The sequence below is a fragment of the Rhinatrema bivittatum genome, chromosome 8, assembly GCF_901001135.1.
Source record: "Rhinatrema bivittatum chromosome 8, aRhiBiv1.1, whole genome shotgun sequence".
Taxonomy (NCBI): domain Eukaryota; kingdom Metazoa; phylum Chordata; class Amphibia; order Gymnophiona; family Rhinatrematidae; genus Rhinatrema; species Rhinatrema bivittatum.
Window position 1 is genome coordinate 13,216,279 of NC_042622.1, and position 26,372 is coordinate 13,242,650.

At 43.3% G+C, this 26,372-nt stretch overlaps 1 protein-coding gene across 1 annotated transcript in view; it reads left to right on the forward strand.

Moving 5' to 3' along the window:
• The window catches only part of GATA5 (GATA binding protein 5), a 41,354-nt gene extending 15,288 nt beyond the window's left edge, over positions 1-26,066 (forward strand). The window contains exons 3-7 of the mRNA XM_029612540.1: positions 5,271-5,440; positions 21,635-21,760; positions 22,530-22,617; positions 23,636-23,760; positions 24,711-26,066. Coding sequence (XP_029468400.1) covers positions 5,271-5,440; positions 21,635-21,760; positions 22,530-22,617; positions 23,636-23,760; positions 24,711-24,863 — 662 coding nt within the window. The 3' untranslated portion in view covers positions 24,864-26,066. The remainder of the gene's footprint in view (positions 1-5,270; positions 5,441-21,634; positions 21,761-22,529; positions 22,618-23,635; positions 23,761-24,710) is intronic.
• The last annotated feature ends 306 nt before the right edge of the window (positions 26,067-26,372 follow it).

The window sequence follows — 26,372 nt, forward strand, 5'->3', positions numbered from 1 at the left end:
GCTCGCAAAAGAAGCTCTGGCAGCGCCGGGCTCGTGTGCAAAGCAGCTCATTCAGCACTGGCCCAATTCGGCGGCAAAGTTACCAGGAGCCAGGTCTGATGCCCCTGCAGATTAGGGATCCAGGTTTCTAACCATCTGCAAGGGGCAAAGTCTGCAGGAACTTCAAATCCACAGGGCTTGCACTTCATTTTCAAAAGGAAAGTAAGAACCTGCTTTCCCTTTGAAAACTGACAGGGTCACAGAGCATCCGCGGACGTTGACGCCTGCTTTGAGTGTGGGTAAAATTTCCATGGAAAATAATGGGGATTAAATGTGGTTTTATGAGCATAAATGGGCTTTTTAAAATTAACCTGGGGTCCTGCAGCTAAGAGTTCTCACGGCAGTGATTACGCGTCCACTCGCATGAGGCGCTCCTGGGGTGCAGTCGGGGGCCGGGAAACCATTTACCCACAGACCTTCCACTTTCCAAAATATGCGCATAAATTTACATGTCGGCACTTGCACCTGCCCCCAAGCACACGTAAATCTGTGCGCAGGTGCTATGCAGGGTTATCTCTACCCCTGCTAATCTGCAGGAACGTCAGTCTTTCATGGGCTGTTATAGAATTGCCCTTTACAAGTGTAGATTTCAAAATAAAACTTGTATGCACAGTTCCTGACCCCCAGTCAAAACATGCACCTCCTCCTCCCCTCAGTCCAGCTAAAAGTCCGTGCACGATGGAATTCAGCAATGATTTCTAGCTGGATTGAGAGCAATTTAAGACAACCAATTTACCCAGGTAAATGGCTTTGAAAGTTGTATTTACAAAACCTATAAAATTGTCCCGTGTTGACGTAGTAGACAATGGCACAAAAAGACCAAGCGGCCCTTTCAGTCTGGCCAGTTATTCCTGTCCATGCTGCTAAGGATATATTCCAGCTGCCAGCACAACCATTGCAGAATACTGTAGGGATGTGCACTCATTTCTAACAAATGCAAAAATTCAATGAATGAAGCCATTTTGGTTCGTTCCAATTGAAACGAACTGTAAATAGCCTCTGACGTAGCCCACTCTGGGCAGGCCCCGGGGCTAGGCCTTGGTGTCAGGAATAGCTCAGGACAGTTTAAATGACCCGGGTTGACCAGCCAGGGCCGCCAGAGGCTCGTTTTGTTTTTGTTTTGTTTTTTGGCAGGGGTCAAGGAGGGTCAATGTTTTGTTTTTTTTTCTGGCTAGTAAACAAAGCAAACTGAATAAAAACTAAAAAAATAAGAAAGAAAGAAAGAAAAACAAACCAAACTTAAAATTTTGGGGTTGGACATCCCTAAGGTATCGTTCCTAAGAACCTTAGAAATGCCAGGCTGGGTCAGACCAGTGGTCCATTGAGCCCAGCATGCTGTCTCCGACCATGGCCAGTCCAGATCACCTGGAAGTACTGGGAAAATCCCAGTATGAAAATCTGTTTCATGTAGCTCGCTGCAAGAATTTAGAGATAGAGAAACCAAAGTCCGTCTGACTGGTAATTATATAGGGTCCTCTCCTCCAGAATATTGTCCAGACCTCCTGTAAACTCAGTGGGGCTTCATTCCATTCCTTTGTTCATAGGCCACCTCCCTGGCCTTCAAACGATTGACTGAAGCGTTGTCCAATAAGAGGTAAGCACAGAGAAGTAACATAAAAACCTAAAATGTGATGAGCCTTAGGCTACTTTTATTTTCTGAGAACGTTTCGTGGCTTGAGAAAGTGCAGACTGAAAAAAGACCTCCTTAAATTGTTTGAAATCTGCTTCCTGGCCGTTCAGGCAGCGTCCCTTACTTCTAGTGCAGTTTGAAGGTGGAGGACTCTTCCTCATTTAGGACAGATATTTTGTACTTCTCCCTCAGGGGGAGGTGAGCCTGCAGGACCTCCCTTCCAAGGAGGCGCTGGAGACAAAAGCAGTGAAGGGGATTCGAAAGCCCCTGGGACGAGCAGAGAGGAGGGGAACAGAGGCGTGGGGTCACCTGCACGGAGCGGCAGTTACAGCCCTAAAACACGCGGGCGGGGCGTTTTCCATGTGGGAACGTAAGGGGGACAAACTGCTGCTGCTGGCCAGACTGGAGAGACCGCTTTGATCTTTATCTGCTGTGGTTTGTTGTGTTCCTAGTTCAAGCTAAGTGTAATATATAGATCCTGGCTCATGTGACTTGCCCAAGCTTATGTGAACATCCATCTTCCATGGTCCCTGTGGCCTTTCACCATCAAAATGAGGAGTAACCTGCCAGGCCGAGCCAGCTGAAGCACTGGACTTGGACTTATTACTGCACTGCTATTTCTAACATTGCAGCTTGTCAGACAGACCCAGCTGTGTGCTTGTCTGCGTTTTGCACCAAGACCTCTACCATTTCTAGTTCCTCACTTTCAGGCCAATACAGTGGAGCGCACTGTTAACCGGCATTTGGACGCGCGTATTCGACGCGCTAGCTTTACCCCTTATTCAGTAAGGGGTAATAGCGCGTCGAAAACGTGCGTCCAACCCCCCTGAGACTAATAGGGCCCGCAACATGCAAATGCATATTGATGACCCTATTAGTTATTCCCTCGCGATTCACTAAGTAAAATGTGCAGCCAAGCCACACATTTTACTTTAAGAAATTAGCGCCTACCCAAAGGTAGGCGTTAATTTCTGCCGGCGCCGGGAAAGTGCACAGAAAAGCAGTAAAAACTGCTTTTCTGTGCACCCTCCGATTTAATATCATGGCGATATTAAGTCGGAGGTCCCAAAAGTTAAAAAAAAGTTAAAAAAAGTTAAAAAAAGAAAAAATTTAAAAGCAGCCTGCGGCTCGCGGGTTGAAAACCAGACGCTCAATTTTGCCGGCGTCCGGTTTCTGAACCCGTGGCTGTCAGCGGGCTCGAGAACTGATGCTGGCAAAATTGAGCGTCGGCTGTCAAACCCGCTGACAGCCGCCTCTCCTGTCCAAAAAGAGGCGCTAGGGACGCGCTAGTGTCCCTAGCGCCTCTATTTACCGTGGGCCCTAATTTAAATATTTTAGTTTACTGAATCACGCGCAGCAGGAGAGTGGGCACTCGCCCGCTCTCCCGCAAACTTTACTGTATCGGCCCATTTGCCATTCATTCTGCCAGCCTCAAAATTCATTGCTGAATAATTCAAGGCGAGCACTACAAGCACTTAAACATGCGGCACTATGGTCGTGCTTCTGCTATCACCTCACTTTTTTTTTTTTTTTTGCATTGTAGGGCAAACCTCAAAGATCACAACAAGCAGTTTGCAAAGTTTTCCAAAAATGTCCTTCGCTTTGGGAAAATGTGTTCCTGCTTTCTATTGGCGGTAAATTAGAAGCACTCTAAGGGCTGGGCAGGCACAATTGTTTCGTAAATCTGGTTGCTGGGACCTGGATTTAATATCATGGTGCAGGCGGAAATGCAACTACAGGTCTGTAAGCCGAGCCCTTCATTTAGCCCCCGAGCTAGAAACGTGCAACTGACGCCATCAGCTTTCTCCAATGTAGAGCAGGTCAAATTATTTAAGGGGGCGAGTTTCAGAAGTGTATGCTCTGATGCAATGCTCCTGGGTACTGTTCCTCGCCGGCTTTGTGCCAGGATGCTCGTACTTTCCGTTTCAAAATTCCCCAGGGAAAAACTGTGTGCAGAGCTTTCCAGCTCCTTGCAAGACTGTTAGACCAGGCATTCAAATGGCAGTTGAAATTTAATGTGGATAAGTGCAAAGTTACAAGTTATCACCCAGGAATAGGATCTGGGCAATGTGGGCATTATAGTGGACAGTAAATTGAAATTTTCTGCTAAGTGAGCAGCTATTAGTTTTGGGGGGGGGGGGGGGTTGGACGCGTGTTTTCGACACGCTACCCCTTATTGTATAAGGGGTAAAAGTGGCACTTCAAAAACGCGCGGCCAAACACAGGCTAACAGTGCCCTCCACCGGAGTACTGTATTGGCCTGTTAACGGGGATTTTCAGTGCCACGCTGCTGAATATACCCGGCTATCTTAAAATTAGACAACGCACAATTAAACTCTGGAATTTGTTGCCAGAGGATGTGGTTAGTTCAGTTAGTATAGCTGGGTTTAAAAAAGGATTGGATAAGTTCTTGGAGGAGAAGTCCATTACCTGCTATTAATTAAGTTGACTTAGATAATAACCACCACTATTACTAGTTTTTGGGTACTTGCCAGGTTCTTATGGCCTGGATTGGCCACTGTTGGAAACAGGATGCTGGGCTTGATGGACCCTTGGTCTGACCCAGTATGGCATGTTCTTATGTTCTTCTTAAGTGTATCCTGCTAACTTTAGGACAGCCCTACGGTGTGACCAGAGTTAGCCTCCCATTTGTAAGGCTAGAATTTAGCCTCATAAGGCTTCTAATATCGCCACTTTTTCTACATCTAAATGGTGTCTGAATATTGGCCTCATAGTTGCATTGGAAAAAGAACAGAGAAGGGCAACCAAAATGATAAAGAGGATGGAATGGCTCCCCTATGAGGAAAAGCTAAAGAGGTTAGGGCTGTTCAGTTTAGAGAAGAGATGACTGAGGGGATTTGTGATAGAGGTGTTTAAAATCATGAGAGGTCTAGAATGGGTAAATGTGAATCGGTCATTTACTCTTTCAGATAATACAAGGACCAAGGGACTGTCCATGAAGTTAGCAAGTAGCACATTTAAAACAAATCGGAGAAAATTATTTTCACTTAACTCATAATTAAACTCTGGAATTCATTGCCAGAGGATGTGATAAAGGCAGTTAGTGTAGCTGGGTTTAAAAAAGCTTTGCACAAGTTCCCAGAGGAGAAATCTTTAAACTGGTATTAAACCAGGTAGACTTGGGGAATAGCCACTACTTATCATGATAGCAGCATGGGATTTATTTACTGCTTGGGATCCTGCCTGGTACTTGTATCCTGGATTGGCCACAACTGGAAACAGGAAGAAATGACTTCCCTCTGAGTTACCTCTGGAGGTCTGGGCCCTGTCTTACCATGCATTGTGTTTTCACAACTTTAGCATGAGTTTTGGAAAATAATGAACCACAGCGAAAGCAAAGCTAAAAGCTAAACTTTTTTTTTTAAAGCCGTTATCGTGTCTGAAATCATTGTAGCTGTAAAAGAATTGGCTTAAAAAACTATATGCTAGCTTAATACACTAGAGAGCCCTTCCTTTAAAAGCCAAAATGCTATATTAAGATGTTTACTGGCCTGTGTTATAAATGTCCTGGAGGCCGAGAGAGCTGGAAACTCCAGGGTGCCTCTGAAACCTTCTCGCTTTTTTTTTGTCTCTTTCTCAGAATTCCTGGAAGAGTTTCCTGGGGAGGGTAGAGAGTGTGTCAACTGCGGGGCTATGTCCACCCCCTTGTGGAGAAGAGACGGGACCGGACACTACCTGTGCAATGCCTGTGGCCTCTATCACAAAATGAACGGCATCAACAGGCCGCTGATCAAGCCCCAGAAACGACTGGTAAGGCACTAGCTGCAGGGACTCTGGCTTTTCCATTTCGTGTCCTGGAAGAAAGCCGCCGGCGAAATCATTTCCGCTCCATTACTCCTTTCAGACAGAGAAAGCCCCGGAGGCTGCACAGCCCAGGCATCTTTCCTGTAGTAACGGGACTGCTGCGATTCACAGGAGCAGAAAGAAGGAGTTCCCCTCCAGTCCCGCTGGGAAAGCTGCAATTTCTTACCCCCACCCTATCTGCAAATGTTTTTTCCCAGTGAAAAGTGTTACGTTCCAACAGTTTTCCCTCATTCGGCACCTATGAACTAATGCAAAGCTCTGAAAATAGAAGAATGTGTATTTGCCCCCTTAACTGACCGGCACACTTTGATTCCTCTCAGCTCAGTTCAAGGCCTGCATTTAGTCTTTTTGTAAATATAAAACGGGCGCTTGTGGGCATTTGCAGAATGCGATGGCTTAACCCAAACGTAGTTAGAACTGGCTTGCATTCCACGTCTGATAGGAACCCGTGAACAGCACAATAACCGACAAGCTCACTGTGGCCATGGCCTTTTATAGACAAAGCCATGGCCGTTCCAGTTTCTACGATGGAGAGATCCCTTTGTGGACTGAAGCAGAGAGGTTTCTGTTCACTCTTTCTTTCTTTACTCTGAAATGGCTTTTCCTTTTTTAAATTCATTTTATGCACGCTGTTATCAGACGTTCAGAATGGTTTCACCTGCAAACCAGTAAAGCTCCCATTCCTGTCCATCTAGGCTTACGGCCAAAGAGCTTGAAAGCCCAAAACCTGCAGATCAATGCAGCAGAGAGTACAAGCTGTCACCGAGTCTGCTTCATTAGTTCAGGCAGCGCCGCACACTGCCTTCTGTGTTAGAGCGTGAGCTGCACTTTGCAAAATTTGCTTCGCAAATAGCACAATTTTGCATAGTTTTATGTGTACAAAATTTTTTTTAATGAATAGTTAATTTTTGCAATGCAAAATTATGCAAAGCAGTTCATTAATTATTAACATGTAGTAAAACTATGAGAACTTTTGGAGAAAAACTGTGTGCTATTTAACTCATTTGTGTGGTAAACCCAGCAGAAAAATAGCATGCACTAAACTGACAATGCTGCGCAAAGCTCTTCTCCTCCACCACTGTTTGCTTCTGGCTGCAGTGCCAAAGACCCTAGCTGATTTCTGTCTGTCCCTTCAATTCACAAGTGGGGATCCTCTGTGCCTGCTCCGGGCTTCCTTAAATTCTGCTCCTGTGTTGACCTCCATCACCTCCACTGGCAGACAGTTCCATGCATCTACCACTCCTGTAAAGAAATATTTCTTTCACTTTCTCTTATTCTCTTCTTCAATATTTTACACGTTTTACCAAAACCCCCAATTAGCAATCAGTTTAGAGTAAGCATCATCATAATGAAACTCATAATAGCCAAATGCATTAATGCCTTCCTTCTTAGAGCCTCATAGCTTCATTCCTTGTTCTAGAACTTTCCACTGAATTAAACTTACAAATGTGAGAATTGAGGTAGCCCAGTGGCTACCTGCATTGAATTTCCAGACTGGGCTTCTGCTTGCTGGATCAGCCTGAGCTGGGACTGCTGCAGAGGTAGTATTCACAGCCCTTAGTGGGAATGAGTTTCAGTCATTACTCAGTGGAGTAGAGTAGCTGCCTAGTAATTAGGCAAACGGACTGAGAACCAGGGATCCCATTTCTCCCCCTAAATTCCATGCAACTTCACCGTCCATTGCCTCAGGTGGAAATTTAGGAGTGAATTTTCAAAGGGGTTCATCACATAATAAAAGCATGCATGCACATACTGCTATTTTAGAAACGTCGAGCTTGCATGCGTATTTTCAGTTTTGCATGCATATTTTACTGGGGGAAAAAGAGCAGTCTTGGGGCATTCGGTGGGGGGTTCAGAAGTACGCGAGGTATTTACTATTTTCTAAGAGATGCACATGAATACATTAAATGTAACCCTTTCTTGGCGGGTGGCACATATCCTGAAGGGCATTAAAAGATTGTGTCTTTGGGGCTGATTGCATGTTTCTAATTCCCCTCTCCTGTGTCCCCAGGATGTGGGTCCTTTCTGTGGGGGTGAAGGGTAGCTTTCTTGGCCTAAGCAGTAATATTCTCCCATCTGTTTGTTACCGTAGCTCTTTGGGGCAGGTACGCTGACAAACCAGGCAGGACTCAGTGGAGGGCTGTTCAAATTAAAGCTTATTGTAATTCCTCTTAAAAGAATCAGTAGATGCAAAGCATAAAGATTCCAGGTACTTCCAGTGTTCGCAGATTTACATAACAGCAAACGAGGGAATAGGGTCCCCCTATTGCCTGTTTAAGCAATGGAGTTGCCGCCAATAAAAAGTGTATTTTGAAAACCATTTCAAGTCGTGGGGACTCATTGAGCTTTACTGCATTTCCCTCGTTTGCTGTGATTGAACGCTTGAGGTGCAGTCCCTCGCTCCTACGTTTGTGTTCGCAGATTTACATGAGCCAGGATTAGACTGCTCTCTACCTCCGTGGAAGTGCCCCCCCCCCCCCCAGGCAGGGGCTTGGTGCTGCTTATCCTCCATGGGAGGGGGGGCTGGGGAATCCTAACAGTGAGCGGATCCCTTTCCCCAGTACCTGAGGTCCGCGCTGAATCCCGAACTTCCCCTGCCGGTGCCCAAACTGCACCCCCCCCCCCCCACCTCACCCAGACTATCCCCCCTCACGCCTCACGGACGTCCAGTGCCAGACAAACTCTGGGGGAGCTGCTGTTTGTCCATCTGCAGCTGACCACCCAAGGGCAGGGATTAAAGAACCAAGGGGTCCCTACATAAACAATTTATTCCTATAAATCAGACTTGCCTATTCTTTACAGTTTTTAGGTGGGAAAGTGGGGGGTCAGGGTGAAGTTTTAGAGGAGGGTCTAGGCGAACTGGAGAAGGACTGGGGGAACTGGTGGCGGTTAGGGGTGTGCATTCGTTTTCGACGTATTGGCAATCCACAACGTACATGTCCCTATTCGTTATTTTCGTGGGGGTCACGAAACGTGTGGCGACCCCCCACGAATACAACATAATCTAACGAATAAACCCCCCACCCTCCTGACCCCCCCAAGACTTGCCAAAAGTCCCTGGTGGTCCAGCAGGGGTCCTGGAGCGATCTCATGCGCTCGAGCCGTCGGCTGCCAGTATTCAAAATGGCGCCGGCCGTCCATTGCTCCTACCATGTGACAAGGGCCGACCAATGGCACCGGTAGCCCCTGTGACATAGTGAGGGCTGGGATGGGGGTTTTTTTTTTTTTTGGGGTCCCCTGAGAACGGATGCAACGGATTTGGCTCCCCACAAATACGAATACCGAATGGGACGAATCCGTCCCTGCTGCACATCCCTAGTGGCGGGATTGGTGAACTGGTGATTACGCATGCTAATAAGTATTTTCAAAATGCTAAACACGCATCCTTCTTAAAATGCCTGCCTCTGTGTTTGATTCTGGGTGTTTGTGCAGCGTCATGGTTGTTTCCTGCGTGAAATATCCATGTGGGTTGTGATACAATGGGCAGAGAAAGCGCGAGCTGTCTTGCATTGGAAATATTTGCAGGGCACTGAAACATATCTGCGTACTCTCAGCGTAAAAATACTGTACTGTCTGCCTCACAGTTTATGAAATTCTGGCATTAATTTCCTTGCATCCACTTATAAACACAAATGCTGTACCGCGGAGAGGGGTGAAAGGTCTGCTCCTACACTGTAAGCCTTCTGGGGTAGGGACCTATCCTACTGCTCCTGAATTGCAATTTGCCTTGAACTCAGATCTGGAAAGGTGAATAATTAAATGTAAAAGGACTGTGGGGAGGGGGGCATTGCTGAGTGACTCCATGTGTGGAGGAAATACCGCAGCTTCATCACAGATTCGCTTTGTGCCAGTCTGGGGTGCCAGAGCATTGCTGTAAGACACTACTGGCTGGCACCTTAATTCGGGCACTGCGAATGCGCTTCAGCTCAAGCATGCAGGGGATAGATGCAAAGGGCCCGAAGGAATTACTGGCAGAGGGAGGAAGAAAGGGAGAAGACATGGATCCGGTAAGACCTGTCACAGTGCAGAAGGCAGGCACAGATAGGCCTTCTCTGGCGAAATCATCTTTTATTTATTTATTTATTTTAAGTTTTTCTATACCGGCATTCACAATAGATATCGCATCATGTCGGTTTACAATTAACAAGTGGATAGGTAACAAAAAAGGTAAAAACTAATATTTATCTTAATAATAATAATAATAATAATAATAATAATAAAACATTAAACAAGAGAAGGCTAAGGTATGCAGTTACAATAAAACAAGGGAGTAATACAACTTGGAGCATAGAAAAGAAGCAGGGGATTAAATCGAAAGAACGTAAATGCCAGTCAATGTGCTTAAGGCATTAGTGAATTGTGTTTATGATGTAGGAATATTAATTATAAGGTAGGGAAATTAGTTGCCGTGAATAAGGCAACTAATCTTTTATGCTTCTATGTTTCTATATGCAAAAAAGGAGCATTTATTATTTTTATATATAGCACTGCATCAAGCTGGTGCTCAGGGCAGTGTGCAGCACCGAGTCGGTATAGATAAAGTATGGATCAGTGCAGAAATAATGCAAATTTGGTATACATATGATATGGATTAGTGTAATAAGAGCGCAGATCTGGTATACATACAGTATGGAACAGTGCAGTAATATCACAGATTTGGTATACATATGGTATGGATTAGTGTAATAATGCAGATTTGGTATACATACAGTATGGATCAGTGCAGCAATATCACAGATTTGGTATACATATGGTATGGATTAGTGTAATAATGCAGATTTGGTATACATACAGTATGGATCAGTGCAGTACTATCACAGATTTGGTATACATACAGTATGGATCAGTGCAATAATAATGCAGATTCGGTATAGATACGGTATGGATCAGTGCAGTAATATCACAGATTTGGTATACATATGGTATGGATTAGTGTAATAATGCAGATTTGGTATACATACAGTATGGATCAGTGCAGTAATATCACAGATTTGGTATACATATGGTATGGATTAGTGTAATAATAATGCAGATTTGGTATAGATATGGTATGGATCAGTGCAGTAATATCACAGATTTGGTATACATACAGTATGGATCAGTGCAATAATAATGCAGATTCGGTATACATACAGTATGGATCAGTGCAGTAATATCACATATTTGGTATACATATGGTATGGATCAGTGCAGTAATATCACAGATTCGGTATACGTACAGTATGGATCAGTGCAATAATTATGCAGATTCGGTATAGATATTGTAGGGATCAGTGCAGTAATATCACAGATTTGGTATACATATGGTATGGATTAGTGTAATAATGCAGATTTGGTATACATACAGTATGGATCAATGCAGTAATATCACAGATTCGGTATACGTACAGTATGGATCAGTGCAATAATTATGCAGATTCGGTATAGATATTGTAGGGATCAGTGCAGTAATATCACAGATTTGGTATACATATGGTATGGATTAGTGTAATAATGCAGATTTGGTATACATACAGTATGGATCAATGCAGTAATATCACAGATTCGGTATACATACAGTATGGATCAGTGCAATAATAATGCAGATTCAGTATAGATATGGTATGGATCAGTGCAGTAATATCACAGATTTGGTATACATATGGTATGGATTAGTGTAATAATGCAGATTTGGTATACATACAGTATGGATCAGTGCAATAATAATGCAGATTTGGTATAGATACGGTATGGATCAGTGCAGTAATAACACAGATTCGGTATACATATGGTATGGATTAGTGCAATAATAATGCAGATTTGGTATACATACAGTATGGATCAGTGCAGCAATATCACAGATTCGGTATACATACAGTATGGATCAGTGCAGTAATAACACAGATTTGGTATACATACAGTATGGATTAGTGTAATAATAATGCAGATTCGGTATACATACAGTATGGATCAGTGCAGTAATATCACAGATTTGGTATACATACAGTATGGATCAGTGCAATAATAATGCAGATTTGGTATACATACAGTATGGATCAGTGCAGCAATATCACAGATTCGGTATACATACAGTATGGATCAGTGCAGTAATAACACAGATTTGGTATACATACAGTATGGATTAGTGTAATAATAATGCAGATTCGGTATACATACAGTATGGATCAGTGCAGTAATATCACAGATTTGGTATACATACAGTATGGATCAGTGCAATAATAATGCAGATTCGGTATAGATACGGTATGGATCAGTGCAGTAATAACACAGATTTGGTATATATATGATATGGATCTCTCTGCAGCATTTGACACCGTCAATCACAGAATTCTAATCGATAGACTAAAGGAAATAGGACTCACTAATAAAACAATACAATGGTTTCAGTCATACCTAAACAATAGATGTTTCCAGGTACAAATCAAAAATGCACTCTCAGAAAAAGTCACACTGCAAACCGGTGTCCCACAGGAATCAGCCCTTTCAGCAACACTCTTTAACATTTATCTCCTCCCAGTCTGCCACCTACTAGCAGGACTCGGAATCCTTCATTACATATACGCTGATGATATACAACTATTATTACCCATTGTAAACACCATTGAAGAAACAATGAAACTAGCTAATATGTATCTTGAAATAATCAGACAACTCCTAAACCAGATGGAATTAGTAATTAACATCGACAAAATCGAGTTCTTACACCTTGAACGAAAAAACACTCACCATATACAACCAACACTCATAACCAATAAAATTCAAGACATTGAATTTGCAATAAAAACAAGAAACCTAGGAGTAATAGTTGACCCTGAACTAAACATGAAACAACACATCTCACTGAAAATAAAGGAAGGATACGCAAAACTTATGATCCTGAGGAGACTAAAACCCCTTTTAACGACAAACAATTTTCGCACTGTTCTACAAGCAATGATATTCGCAAGCACAGATTACTGTAACTCCCTGCTATTAGGACCACCTCAATCTACAATACGGCCACTGCAAATACTGCAAAATTCCGCTGCTAGAATTTTGACTGGCAAAAAAAGAAATGACCACATTACAGGAACACTTGCTGAACTTCATTGGCTTCCAATAGAACAAAGAATACAATATAAGGCACTTTGTATAATCCATAAACTAATCCACGATGAAAAAGCTGACTGGCTTAACACAGCACTACGCGTCCATGTTCCACAGAGAAACCTGAGATCTGCCAATAAGGCTCTTCTAACCATCCCCTCTGTCAAATCAGCACATCTCACGCAAGAACGAGAGAGAGCACTGTCACTGGCTGGTCCCGTACTATGGAACACCATGCCACTCGAAATAAGACTGCAGAGTAACTTGAAAATTTTCAAAACAAATCTGAAAACCTGGCTTTTCAAACAAGCGTTCTATAAAGACAAAGAGAACGAGAAAAACAGATGAGGAATAAAGGCACACCAAAGTCAGAAGCTGTTATTTTAAACTAACAATGCATTGTAATGGTAAAACCAAACCGCCTAAATGTTCCCAACAATCAAGCTTAACATACACACTTAGTTTATAATTATGAATTGTTACCGTACAATGATGGCACTTAACCAAGTTGTAACCTATACCACCCATATGTTTATTGTTGTGCCCTTATGTAAACCGTTGTGATGGTTAACCAACTTAACGACAGTACAGAAAAGTTTTTAAATAAATAAATAAATAAATAATGCAGATTCAGTATAGATACGGTATGGATCAGTGCAGTAATAACACAGATTCGGTATACATACAGTATGGATTAGTGCAGTAATATCACAGATTTGGTATACATACAGTATGGATCAGTGCAATAATAATGCAGATTCAGTATAGATACGATATGGATCAGTGCAGTAATAATGCAGAATTGGTATAGATACGGTATGGATCAGTGCAGTAATATCACAGATTCGGTATACATACAGTATGGATTAGTGCAGTAATAATGCAGATTTGGTATACATATGGTATGGATCAGTGCAGTAATAATGCAGATTTGGTATAGATATGGTATGGATCAGTGTAGTAATAACAGATTCGGTATACATATGGTATGGATTAGTGTAATAATAATGCAGATTCAGTATAGATACAGTATGGATTAGTGCAGTAATAATGCAGATTTGGTATACATATGGTATGGATCAGTGCAATAATAATGCAGATTCAGTATACATATGGTATGGATTAGTGTAATAAGAGTGCAGATTTGGTATACATATGGTATGGATCAGTGCAGTAATATCACAGATTCGGTATACATATGGTATGGATTAGTGTAATAATAATGCAGATTCAGTATAGATACAGTATGGATTAGTGCAGTAATCACACAGATTCGGTATACATATGGTATGGATTAGTGTAATAATGCAGATTCAGTATGGATACGGTATGGATTAGTGCAGTAATAACACAGATTCGGTATACATATGGTATGGGTTAGTGTAATAATGCAGATTCGGTAAACATACTGCATGGATCAGTGCAGTAATAACACAGATTCGGTATACATATGGTATGGATTAGTGTAATAATAATACAGATTTGGTATACTTATGTATGGATCAGTGTAGTAATAATGCAGATTCGGTATAGATACGGTATGGATCAGTGCAGTAATATCGCAGATTCGGTGTACATATGGTATGGATTAGTGTAAAAATAATGCAGATTCGGAATAGATATTGTATGGATCAGTGCAGTAATAACACAGATTCGGTATAGATATGGTATGGATCAGTGCAGTAATATCGCAGATTCTGTATACATATGGTATGGATTAGTGTAATAATAATGCAGATTTGGTATCCATACAGTATGGATTAGTGCAATAATGCAGATTCGTATAGATATGGTATGGATCAGTGCAGTAATAACAGATTCAGTGTACATATGGTATGGATTAGTATAATAATAATGCAGATTCGGTATACATACTGTATGGATTAGTGCAATAATAATGCAGATTCGGTATAGATATGGTATGGATCAGTGCAGTAATAACACAGATTCGGTATACATACTGTAAGGATCAGTGCAATGATAATGCAGATTCGGTATACATACTGTATGGATCAGTGCAGTAATAATGCAGATTCGGGGTAGATACAATAATGATCACTGAATGATAATGCAGATTTGGTATAGATACAGGATGGATCAATGCAATAATAACACTGATTCAGTATAGATATATTATGGATCAGTGCAATAATAATGCAGATTTGATATAGATATAGTATGGATCAGTGCAATAATAACACAGATTCAGTATAGATACAGTATGGATCAGTGCAATAATTTAGATTCAGTATAGATTCAGTATGAATGTGCAATAATAACGCAGATTCAGTATAGATATGGTAAGGATTAGTACAATAATAATGCAGATTCAGTATAGATACAGCATGGATCAGTGCAATAATTTAGATTCAGTATAGATTCAGTATGGATACAGTATGGATCAGTGCAATGATAATGCAGATTCAGTATATATTCAGTATGAATCAGTACAATAATACACGTTCAGTATACATACAGTATGGATGTGTAATAAGGTAGATTCAGTATAGATATGTTATGTAGCTGCAATAATTATGCAGATTCAGTATAAATACAGTATGAATGTGCAGTAATAACACAGATTCAGTATAGATATGGTAAGGAATAATGCAATAATGCTGATTCAGTATGGATACGATAGGGATCAGTGTAATAATAACACACATTCGGCATAGATACAGTATGGATGTGTATTTATTTATTTATTTATTTTTAATTTTTATGTACCGATGTTCCTGTATACAATACATATCGCACCGGTTAACACACATTCGGCATAGATACAGTATGGATGTGTAATAATAATGCAGGTTCAGTGTAGATGTGGTGTGGATCAGTGCAATAATAACGCAGATTCAGTATCGATACAGTATGAATGCAATAATGTGGATACAATATGGATCAGTGCAATAATAACACACATTCGGCATAGATACAGTATGGATGTGTAATAATAATGCAGATTCAGTGTAGATACAGTATGAATGTGCAATAATAACGCAGATTCAGTATAGATATGGTAAGGATTAGTACAATAATAATGCAGATTCAGTATAGATACAGTATGGATGTGTAATAATAATGCAGATTCAGTGTAGATGTGGTGTGGCTCAGTGCAATAATAATGCAGATTCAGTATCGATACAGTATGAATGTGCAATAACGTGGATACAATATGGATCAGTGCAATAATAACACACATTCGGCATAGATACAGTATGGATGTGTAATAATAATGCAGATTCAGTGTAGATACAGAATGAATGTGCAATAATAACGCAGATTCAGTATAGATATGGTAAGGATTAGTACAATAATAATGCAGATTCAGTATAGATACAGTATGGATGTGTAATAATAATGCAGATTCAGTGTAGATGTGGTGTGGCTCAGTGCAATAATAATGCAGATTCAGTGTAGATACAGTATGAATGTGCAATAATAACGCAGATTCAGTATAGATATGGTAAGGATTAGTACAATAATAATGCAGATTCAGTATAGATACAGTATGGATGTGTAATAATAATGCAGATTCAGTGTAGATACAGTATGAATGTGCAATAATAACGCAGATTCAGTATAGATATGGTAAGGATTAGTACAATAATAATGCAGATTCAGTATAGATACAGTATGGATGTGTAATAATAATGCAGATTCAGTGTAGATGTGGTGTGGCTCAGTGCAATAATAATGCAGATTCAGTATCGATACAGTATGAATGTGCAATAACGTGGATACAATATGGATCAGTGCAATAATAACACACATTCGGCATAGATACAGTATGGATGTGTAATAATAATGCAGATTCAGTGTAGATGTGGTGTGGATCAGTGCAATAATAACGCAGATTCAGTATCGATAAAGTATGAATGTGCAATAACGTGGATACAATATGGATCAGTGCAATAATAACACACATTCAGTATAGGTACAGTATGGATGTGTAATAATAATGCAGATTCAGCATAGATATGGTATGGATTTTTGCAATAATTATGCAGCTTCAGTATAGGTATGGTAAGGATTAGTGCAATAATAATGTGGATTCAGTATGGATATGATATGGATCAGTGCAATATTAGAAACATAGAAACATAGAAATGAAGGCAGAAGAAGACCAAATGGCCCATCCAGTCTGCCCAGCAAGCTTCGCACTTTTTTTTCTCTCATATTTATCTGTTTCTCTTGGCTCTTAGTAACTTTTTGGTTCTATTTCCCTTCCACCCCAACCATTAATGTAGAGAGCAGTGTTGGAACTGCATCTGAGTGAAATATCAGCTTAATTAGTTAGGGGTAGTAACTGCCACAATAAGCAAGCTACACCCATGCTTATTTGTTTACCCAGACTGTGTATGTTTATTGAATAATGTAATTCAGTCCTTGTGGTTGTTGTCTGTATATAGATCCACTTTTCTTCATTTCCCCTGCCATTGAAGCAGAGAGTTATGCTGGATATGCATTGAAAGTGAAGTATCAGACTTTCTCCCCTGCCGTTGAAGCAGAGAGCTATGCTGGATATGCGTGAAGTATCAGACTTTCTCCCCTGCCGTTGAAGCAGAGAGCTGTGCTGGATATGCATGAAGTATCTGTCTTTCTCCCCTGCCGTTGAAGCAGAGAGCTTCGCTGGATATGCATTGAAAGTGAAGTATCAGGCTTATTTGGTTTGGGGTAGTACCGCCGTAACAAGCAAGCTACTCCCCGCTTTTTTGTGAATGCAAATCCTTTTTTTCCACATTTCCTTTTGCCATTGAAGCTTAGAGCAATGTTGGAGTCGCATTAACCGTGTGTATGTTTATTGAATAAGGGTATTATCTCCAAGTAGTAGCCATCATTCCCACGAGCCACCCACTCTTCATTCATGTCCTTTAGACTTTATGGATCCACAGTGTTTATCCCACACCCCTCTGAAGTCCTTCACAGTTCTGGTCTTCATCACTTCCTCCGGAAGGGCATTCCAGGCATCCACCACCCTCTCCCTGAAGAAATACCTCCTGACATTGGTTTTGAGTCTTCCTCCCTGGAGCTTCAAATCGTGACCTCTGGTTCTGTTGATTTTTTTCCGACGGAAAAGGTTTGTCGTTGTCTTTGGATCATTAAAACCTTTCAAGTATCTGAAAGTCTGTATCATATCACCTCTGCTCCTCCTTTCCTCCAGGGTGTACATATTTAGATTCTTCAATCTCTCCTCATAAGTCATTCGATGAAGACCCTCCACCTTTTTGGTCGCCCTTCTCTGGACCACCTCCATCTTGTCTCTGTCTCTTTGGAGATACGGTCTCCAGAACTGAACACAGTACTCCAGGTGAGGCCTCACCAAGGACCTGTACAAGGGGATAATCACTTCCCTTTTCTTACTCGATATTCCTCTCTCTATGCAGCCCAGCATTCTTCTGGCTTTAGCTATCGCCTTGTCACATTGTTTCGCCGACTTCAGATCATTAGACACCATCACCCCAAGGTCTCTCTCCTGCTCCGTGCACATCAGCCTTTCTCCCCCCATCGAAAACTGGATGATATTAACTGGATATTAACTGGATGATATTAACGCAGATTCAGTATAGATATGGTAAGGATCAGTGCAATAATAACATGGATTTAATATAGATATGGTATGGATCAGTGCAATAATAATGCAGATTCAGTATCGCTACAGTATGAATGTGCAATAATAACGCAGATTCAGTATAGATATGGTAAGGATTAGTACAATAATAATGCAGATTCAGTATACATACAGTATGCATCGGTGCAATATTAACACAGATTCAGCATAGATGTGATATGGATCTTTGCAATAATAACACAGATTCAGTATAGATACGGTATGCCTTGGTGCAATATTAACGCAGATTCAGTATAGATACGGTAAGGATCAGTGCAATAATAACACGGATTCAGTATGGATATTTTATGGCTCAGTTCAGTGGTGGCAAACAGTACAAGAATGAGAATTTCGGACATAGCATAGATCAGTACAGTAATGGGAATGCAAGCAGAAATCATTCCTTAACAGGATGTATCCAGAGACGTGCACTGCAGGGAAATTCGCAGCATTTTAAACCAGGGACAAACCGTAGTGCCCACTGTTAGAAAGCCTAAGTTACCGGGGACTTTGCGTTTCCATTAAAAGTGCATTTTTTTGCATTGCTAGGCTTGTAGTTTCTATGCTGTTCTAGAGCACTGTCAAACCGAAATCTCGCTCGGCACTCTCTTTTGTACTAAGCGCTTGCTGAGTTCTGGCCCGTCAGTGCCACCAGCCTCTTGCCACAGCTGCTCCTAACTAACGCGCAGCATCCTCGAGCCCAGCGCGGTGCGATCTTTGCAAAGCAATAGAAATCGGGGAAATCTCTGGCTCCTCGTTTTCCTGCTCCCTCGGGGTGTTACATGCGAGCTTGCCGTGCCTTTTTCTAGCCCTGACGGGATAAGCCTGGACTTCGTTCTGCACGCAGTACAGTGCCACTAACCATGTCACTTTGGCTGGGTGATTAATGCCTTCCTTCCACTCTTCTTGTTTCTGATATCAATAAAACCTGCTATGTAAACTGGATGATACTGGGAAGGGATGTAACTAGCACCCGTTTGCTGGGAGAAGAACTTAATTGGCTTCTCTTTAGGCTAAGACCTATTTCAGTGCCGGTGGCTGTGCTTCTAGTTATTTAACCAAACACATTACTGCATTCATTTGCACTCCCTTCTTCACTTCGATGACTGCTTTCCTCTTGTTTCTAAAATTGTTTCCCCCATCTGATTCTTTGCTTCCTGAGGAGGTTCAGGCATTTTTCCGCTGGTGAATTCTGCAAGAAAAACCTATACAATTGGCCTTTACAAATTCAACAAGAGAATTGCTAAACTGGGATCAGACATGATGCACAGTTCATTTATTTTATCCAACATTGCAAAATCACAGATTTATCCTTTTAACATACTTTAGCATCCTGGCTAAAATGTTCCACCGTGTTGGATGGAATTGCACTTTTTCTAAAATATAATTCAATTTGTGCTCTGGATTCCATTTTACCAAAGACCTTTGCCTGGCCTGTGCCTTTTAAAAGTGCGGCCCCTAGTATTTCTCAACAATAATTAAGTGCTAAGTGAAAAGATCAGTATTAAATATTTATAAAGCAAATATGAGCTGCCAAAGAGGTCAGGAGTGGGACCCGCTGCCACCCTGAGAGGGAGCAGTAGTCGACCCTCTGAAAGCGCGCAGGCTTGGCGTGCTCCCGGGGTCGCTGCCCTTGCACAGACTTGCATCAAAGTTTGTAGGAGAGCTGGAACCCCAGTAGGAGATGCTTCTACCAAATTTAAAATGCATCCACCAAGCTGGAGCCCAGGACTTGTGGATGGACAGACAGGGCAATGGCAATACGTACATTCCGCGGACGACAGCATGCCTAAAAATAGCTCATCATACCTGGAGCTAAAGCCTGGGAACGTCCTGCCTCAGTATTCTTCCACTTTTGAGCCAACGTGGCAGCTGTTTGCTTATTGAAAATTCAGGAAAATGAAGTTTTATGTCATGATATGGATTATTACCTACTGAGCAGTCGCACGTACAGGGTATGTTGTGTCATAGGATTTTATGAATCAATTGGAAGGGTTGTAAGAAGTTTAATCTGTGTATATAGACTTAGACATATATATATATCTTGTGTGTGTACACATATATATATACACACACAAGATTAATTTCATGTAGGCACTTTTATTTTTCAAGAAGGTCATAAGGAAAATAGAACATGGAGTATCCATATAGAGTATGAGAGAAAAAGAATCTGTAAGCTCTTCTGGGCAGGGAACTCTTATCTATTGTACCTGTATACTTGTGTTAAGCATTCATGGGATCACAGCATTCATTTCTGTGTGCTTACCTTGTGCAGCACTTTGCGCACTGTTAACCTTGAAAAAAAATATGATAACAATTTAATAAACGTACAGAGCAGACGAGAGAGAAGTCAGAAAGCCATGGATGACAACTCTGTCAGTTCCCTCTTTCTTTCTCCGTCACACACATTTACTCAGTCACTCGCTTTCTTTTTAAAACTGGAATGAAAGACTATAGCTGGTGGCCTTCGGGAATAGCCTTGAGTGGGCTTCCTCCCGTCCCCTCCCGTTTTCCCTTGGCCCTCAGGATGTCCGAGAGGGGAGTTCCTGCTGCCAAAATTTATTGCAGGAGGGAGGGGGAGCTTTCTCGAATGCTATTTCTGCCCCCCAGGCCTTCTTTAGAAATCCAGCGTCATCTTTTCCCCCGAAGCCTAACCTTGTGAAAGCGTTTCCTCTCCGATTCCGACTCTCTTTCACCCCATTTATCACCGTGCCACGGCCGCACTATCAAGCAAAAGTAAACAGGAGAGAAATTCTTCAAGAGGCTGGGTCAGACGGTAAAAAAGTGGAGCTGCCGGAGGGGGCACCGCTGACAGCTTTCCCAGCGCACTCTGCCTTCACTCAGACACCTGAGCGAGGAAGCATGGATCCCATATCCCTTCACCTACTTAACTCTTCTATTAAAATTGCTCGAATACCACACATTTCTCCCCGCTGGTAACACACGTTGAAGGGAAAGCCGGCCAGGGCCGGGGGGGTCGACAGGCTGACCCCCCCCCCCCAGCTCCTCTCCCGCGTCCCAGGGAGCTGAGGATTCTCTGCCTCCCTCTCTCTCTCACTGTCGGGATGCCGCGGCCTGAAGGTGGGGGCAGAACGTTTCCCGGGCAGTAACAGAATATCTCTGGCCTTACAAAGCGACGTCCGCAAAGCAAAGCTGGACGCTTGCACGCCCTCGCCGCGCGCGCGCATCCGGCTAAGGGCCCCGTTTCCAGAACCTTTATCCCGTTTAACCTGCGTGCGAAAAATAAAAAAACAGGGCCCAGCTTAGCAAATGAAAGAAATATGCCGGCATATTGGTGCTTTTATCCAGATAAGCAGCTCCATCAGCCATTCAAGGCCGGGCTTCCAAAGGCTTTTCCCTCTCCCCCCCCCCCCCCCCCCCAATGCCATGCTCAGGGAAACGAGACCCTCGGCTCACAGGTGGTTTCTCTTTGCTTGTTCCAGACCTCGTCCAGACGCGCCGGACTCTGCTGCACCAACTGTCACACGACCACCACCACCCTGTGGCGGAGGAATGCAGAAGGGGAGCCCGTCTGCAACGCCTGTGGCCTGTACATGAAGCTGCACGGGGTAAGGGCTGGGTCTCAGCTGATTCAATCTAAACAGATCCGAATAATGGACCTAGCACTGGTGGTTTCCTGAAGGCCAGAGAAGGGGGTCCAGAGCGACTCCATCACATCCCATTATCTCTCTCTCTCTCTCTCTCTCTCGATCCCATTCATTTGCAACCTCAGTGCAGGACTGAACCCCAGAATTGCATGGAAAATCTCTTTCCTTTTATGGTTTCCTATTCATTTACTTTTTTTTTTGTGAGGGGGCAGATTCGTTTTGCTTTGTTCCTGCACACCAGCACGGGCTAAATCATCTGAGTGCACACGAAAACCATTTAGCGCTCACTAAAATGCAGAAACAACACAGAACAAGCGTTGTAAAGACATTTTTCCTATTAAATAATCAATTAAAGCAATGCCACCAGCTTTTCCATTCATAGATCTGCTGTTCCACGGTGCAAACTCGTGAGATTTTTTTTGTGAGTCGCAGTTCATGTTGGGGACATTTTTTGCATATTGAGCTTGGTGTGTGTTTGATCCAGCTGTGCTGTAAACATCAGCCACACAGTGGATTGTGCAAAGGGCAGTCGGAAACATTGACGTGGAAGAACCGTGGGAAGCGAACAACTGCCCAGTCTCCTGCCTTCCCAGCAAGGACAGAGATGGCATTTAGTGAAGGACACTGCCCAGTTTGCGTAAACACTAGACGACACTAGGTGTGTGTGTGTGTGGGGAGTATCTGAGTGGTGTGTGCTGCAGTACTGATTCTAAATTGTGTTACTGTCAAGGTCCCCCGACCCCTGGCAATGAAGAAAGAAAGCATTCAGACAAGGAAAAGGAAACCCAAAAGTATCACAAAAGCCAAGAGTTGCACAGGTAACGTTGTTCTCTAATCATCATAAATGAGAGAGCCTGGGAAACCTCCAGGAGCCACCTTTGTAGGAAAGTTGCAGTTAATTAAAAATAATCAAATGCAGAATGTAAAATGTCAATGCAACAAAAAAGAAATATATATATATACTGTATACAATATATAGAGAGAGACATATGTTTGAAGATCATCCTGTTTTTGTAGCATCACATTAGCAAGGAAAGTATTTGTTATAGTAATACAGAATGTAAGTAGCAGGAGGGAATTAGCATGAAAACACTGAAATATTTCACCTTCTATATCGTACTATTATGCACCAAATAGAAGACTTCAATCTGGTTTTCAAAACATTCCCTTAAGGCATGTTTAGGATGTGCACACTGATGCATTTTCTGGGGATAGAGTGGCACTGTGTGGTCTTGGGATGCATGCAAGGATTTTTCTTCCCTCGTCACCCGATCTTGGAAAATTAATTGCATTAACCAAGTTTTCCCAGGAAATTCTGTCCATGTTGTGCCTGGAAAGCTTGAGGAAGGCCATGCGAAGTACCGGCAGGAGTATCTTAGCTAAACTAATGCTCCTTCACCCATCCCACTGCTGACATAAATGTAAAGGCAACAGCTTCAGACGCTCTCGAAAGAATGGGTTGCTCGCACTGGGAGTGGTTAAAAGATAGAATGCACCGCTCGCTTAAACCTCTTCCAATGTGAGCTCATGAGTCCCAGCAGGAGGACAGGCTTACCGAGCCTCTCGGTGCCCTCTGCTCGCCTTCTGGGACTTTCGCATTCTGGATGGCTTCATTTGTGCGTTTTTGTGGACCACAGCCAAAAAAAAAAAAGGCAGTTACCCAGTCATGGACGAGTGAAAGATGGTTGACCTGGAGGAGCTGATGATGCCTCAGCTGTAACATGGCTGAACTCGCACCGGCATGCTGGTTATGTAGGACGTAGGGAAGCAGGCAGAACAGAACCGTGGCAATGTTGCACAGGGAGCTTCATTAACACTGAGCAATTCCATTCCTAGGCTCCTCAGCATCCGCAGCCAACTCCCCGTCCTCCATCACAGCCTCCGACAGCTCTTCCATATTAAAGGTGGAATCTAACTCCACTCCGCAGTATCCGGGCCATGCTATAATGACAGTCTCCCAGGTAAGTGAATGACCGCGTGCCATCAAACCTTTTAACGCGTTTGTAAATGCTTCTCACGTCAGCACCAAGGGGGAGGGATTATTTAGAAAGCAGCGAAGGCGCCGCAGGGCCTGGGGGAAGGGGAACATATCCCCAATATGGAGAGACCTCAGGAGGAGAGCTGGGGAGAAGCTTTGACACATTCCCTTGTAGTGTGAGCGGGGGTGAAAGGGCTGGAACTGTGACCCCCCCTGGAGACCCCAGCGCCTTGCCAAGTCACTTCCTTACCCTACCTTCAGTCTTTGCAAACAGGACCGGATCTAGGATCTCGGCAGCCGTAGGCAGAGTTGCCATGGCAACACCCCTTTGAGGCTCTGCCGGCACATGGACCCCCAGCAAACAGAAGGAAGCTTCTCTGTGCCTGAATATTTCCTGCCCTGGGCAATTGCCTTTCTTACCTCTGCCTAAATCAGGGCCTGTTTGGAAAGGGACCTTTCAAAATGGCCAGGACAGTTTTCAGATTTAGCCAGGCGACGACGCCTTTTGGTGACTTTTCCCCCGCGTGGAAAACAAGGAGGAGCTGGGGAGCCTGAAGGGCACATGGGGGGTTTATTTGCAAACCTCCACACGCCCTTAGCATCCCCTCCAAGGCCGGTGCAGCCATCGTGCCCGCAGCCCTCACCAGCCTCGAAACAAAAAGATCAACAACCAAGTGAACCAATAAATACAAAACAGATAAAATAACCCTCTGCATCAGAAGGAAAGGCAGCAAACCTTAAAGAGAAAAGTATTCAGTTTCTTACCAGTTACAAATACTCCTTTTTCTGTCTTCATGTTTGCTAATTCACTTAATGTTCACAGTCACTGTGCAATGTCCAGCTCTCTTAAGCTTTAAATCACTGGCACGACTCCCTTTCCCCCAGAGAGCACAGAGCCGGGCCTTAAACCACTTCTCTTCTCGTTGCAAACAGGGTCCGAGCCACACAGAGGACCTGGGCACCGGCCACTCTGATCTGAAATTTATCCCCGAGGACTATCCCTTTTCTTCAGCCGCCATGAGCCAACAGTCAGGACTCGGCGTCCCTCTGCGGCAGGACTCCTGGTGCGCGCTGGCGCTAGCCTAGAGATGGGCGTCCCAGAAAGATCCTTCAAGCAGCCGTGCTACCTTTCATTCCACGAGCAAGGACGAGCCCAGCGCCTGAGAACCCTCCGGCTTTGCGGTGAAACCCGAGGCTTGCAGACCCCAGGGCTCTCTCGGACAGCATACGAATGCTCGGAAAGCATTGGATGAACTAGAAAGAAATGTATTATTATTAATTTTATTATTATTATTATTATTATTATTATTATTGACCGTTCTGTGGTACAGGGTTCTGCAAAAAAAAAAAAATGTCAGCTTTCTGCAGTGCAGCGGAGGAAGCATCCTCCTCCTCACGGGGGCCATGCAGCCTCTGGTTTTCGGAAAGGTAACCCCCCCTTTCAAGCTACCGATTAGCCTTGGGACGAGCACGGGGGAAGAGAGAAGAGGTAGACTCGATGCAGGGCAATAGGTAATGCAGGGGGGATCGTGCGCCACTCACAGAAGGGGGCAGCGGAGGGACGCGCCGTGCACGCTCGCCCGTCGTTTGGAAACCTCTGTCCAAACGAGATGGTTGCAAGCCGCTGCGGCCGCCGGTGCTTTTGCTTGGTTTGAAAGCCAGAAGGAGATGCGGGTCAGACCCAGGAAGTTTGGCTGCTGCAGCTGGCAAAACATGCAGGCAGCCAAGGGAAGTCACGTTTTCCTTCAAAGGAAACCTAAGTAAGGTCCCAGTATTTCCTCGGGTCGATGGGCTTTTTGTATTGGGGAGATTCGCTTATGTGGGAGTAGATCATAGACAGTAATCAAACGGGGGGGAGAGGCTCACACAATCTCTGACTTTCTGCACCTTGTGTGGGCCTGCAGAAAGCATCTTCTTCCAGTTTGGAGAGAATAATGGTTACCAGTCCCCAGCAGCAAGGAAGCTCTTCCGTACAGGGGCAGCTCGTGCGTAAGTGAACAGAAATGTGTGATCGCTTCTGTTATTTTTTTTTTTATTTCGAAAGAATGATTATTGGAGCTCGGTTGATAAAAAAAAAAAAAAGCAATGAAACGTTTTGGTAAAACAAATAACCGATATATCAAAATATGACATTAACACCTTCTCGCCCCGCCCTCCCACCCCCACAATTCTTCCCAGCAGCTCACTGCACGGAAAATTCGCACTGAATAAGAAACACATTTTAAAATCAATGCAATTGATTAAATTAAAATAAAAAAAACTTTCCCCATAGTCATTCAGAAAAGTCGATCTAGAGGAGCCTCACTCAGTCGTCGAGGAGAGAACCCCCATCTTCTTAGTCCAGATTTCACTAACAGGACAATCTCTTCCTGGTTCTGTCTGGGTCAGCGGTCCCAGTGCCAGGCCTGCTCCAGGAGCCACAGCAGCTCTAGGCCAATGACCTGCAGGCTCCCCTTCTTGCTGCCACACACACCTATGGCTGCTTAAAGGAATATCCTTTTAAATAAAAGCGAGCCAGTCTTTCCGGAGCCTCCTGCCCTGAAGCTCATGCCACAAGGGCAGTATTTCGGTAAGGACCTTCAGAACCCCCTTGCT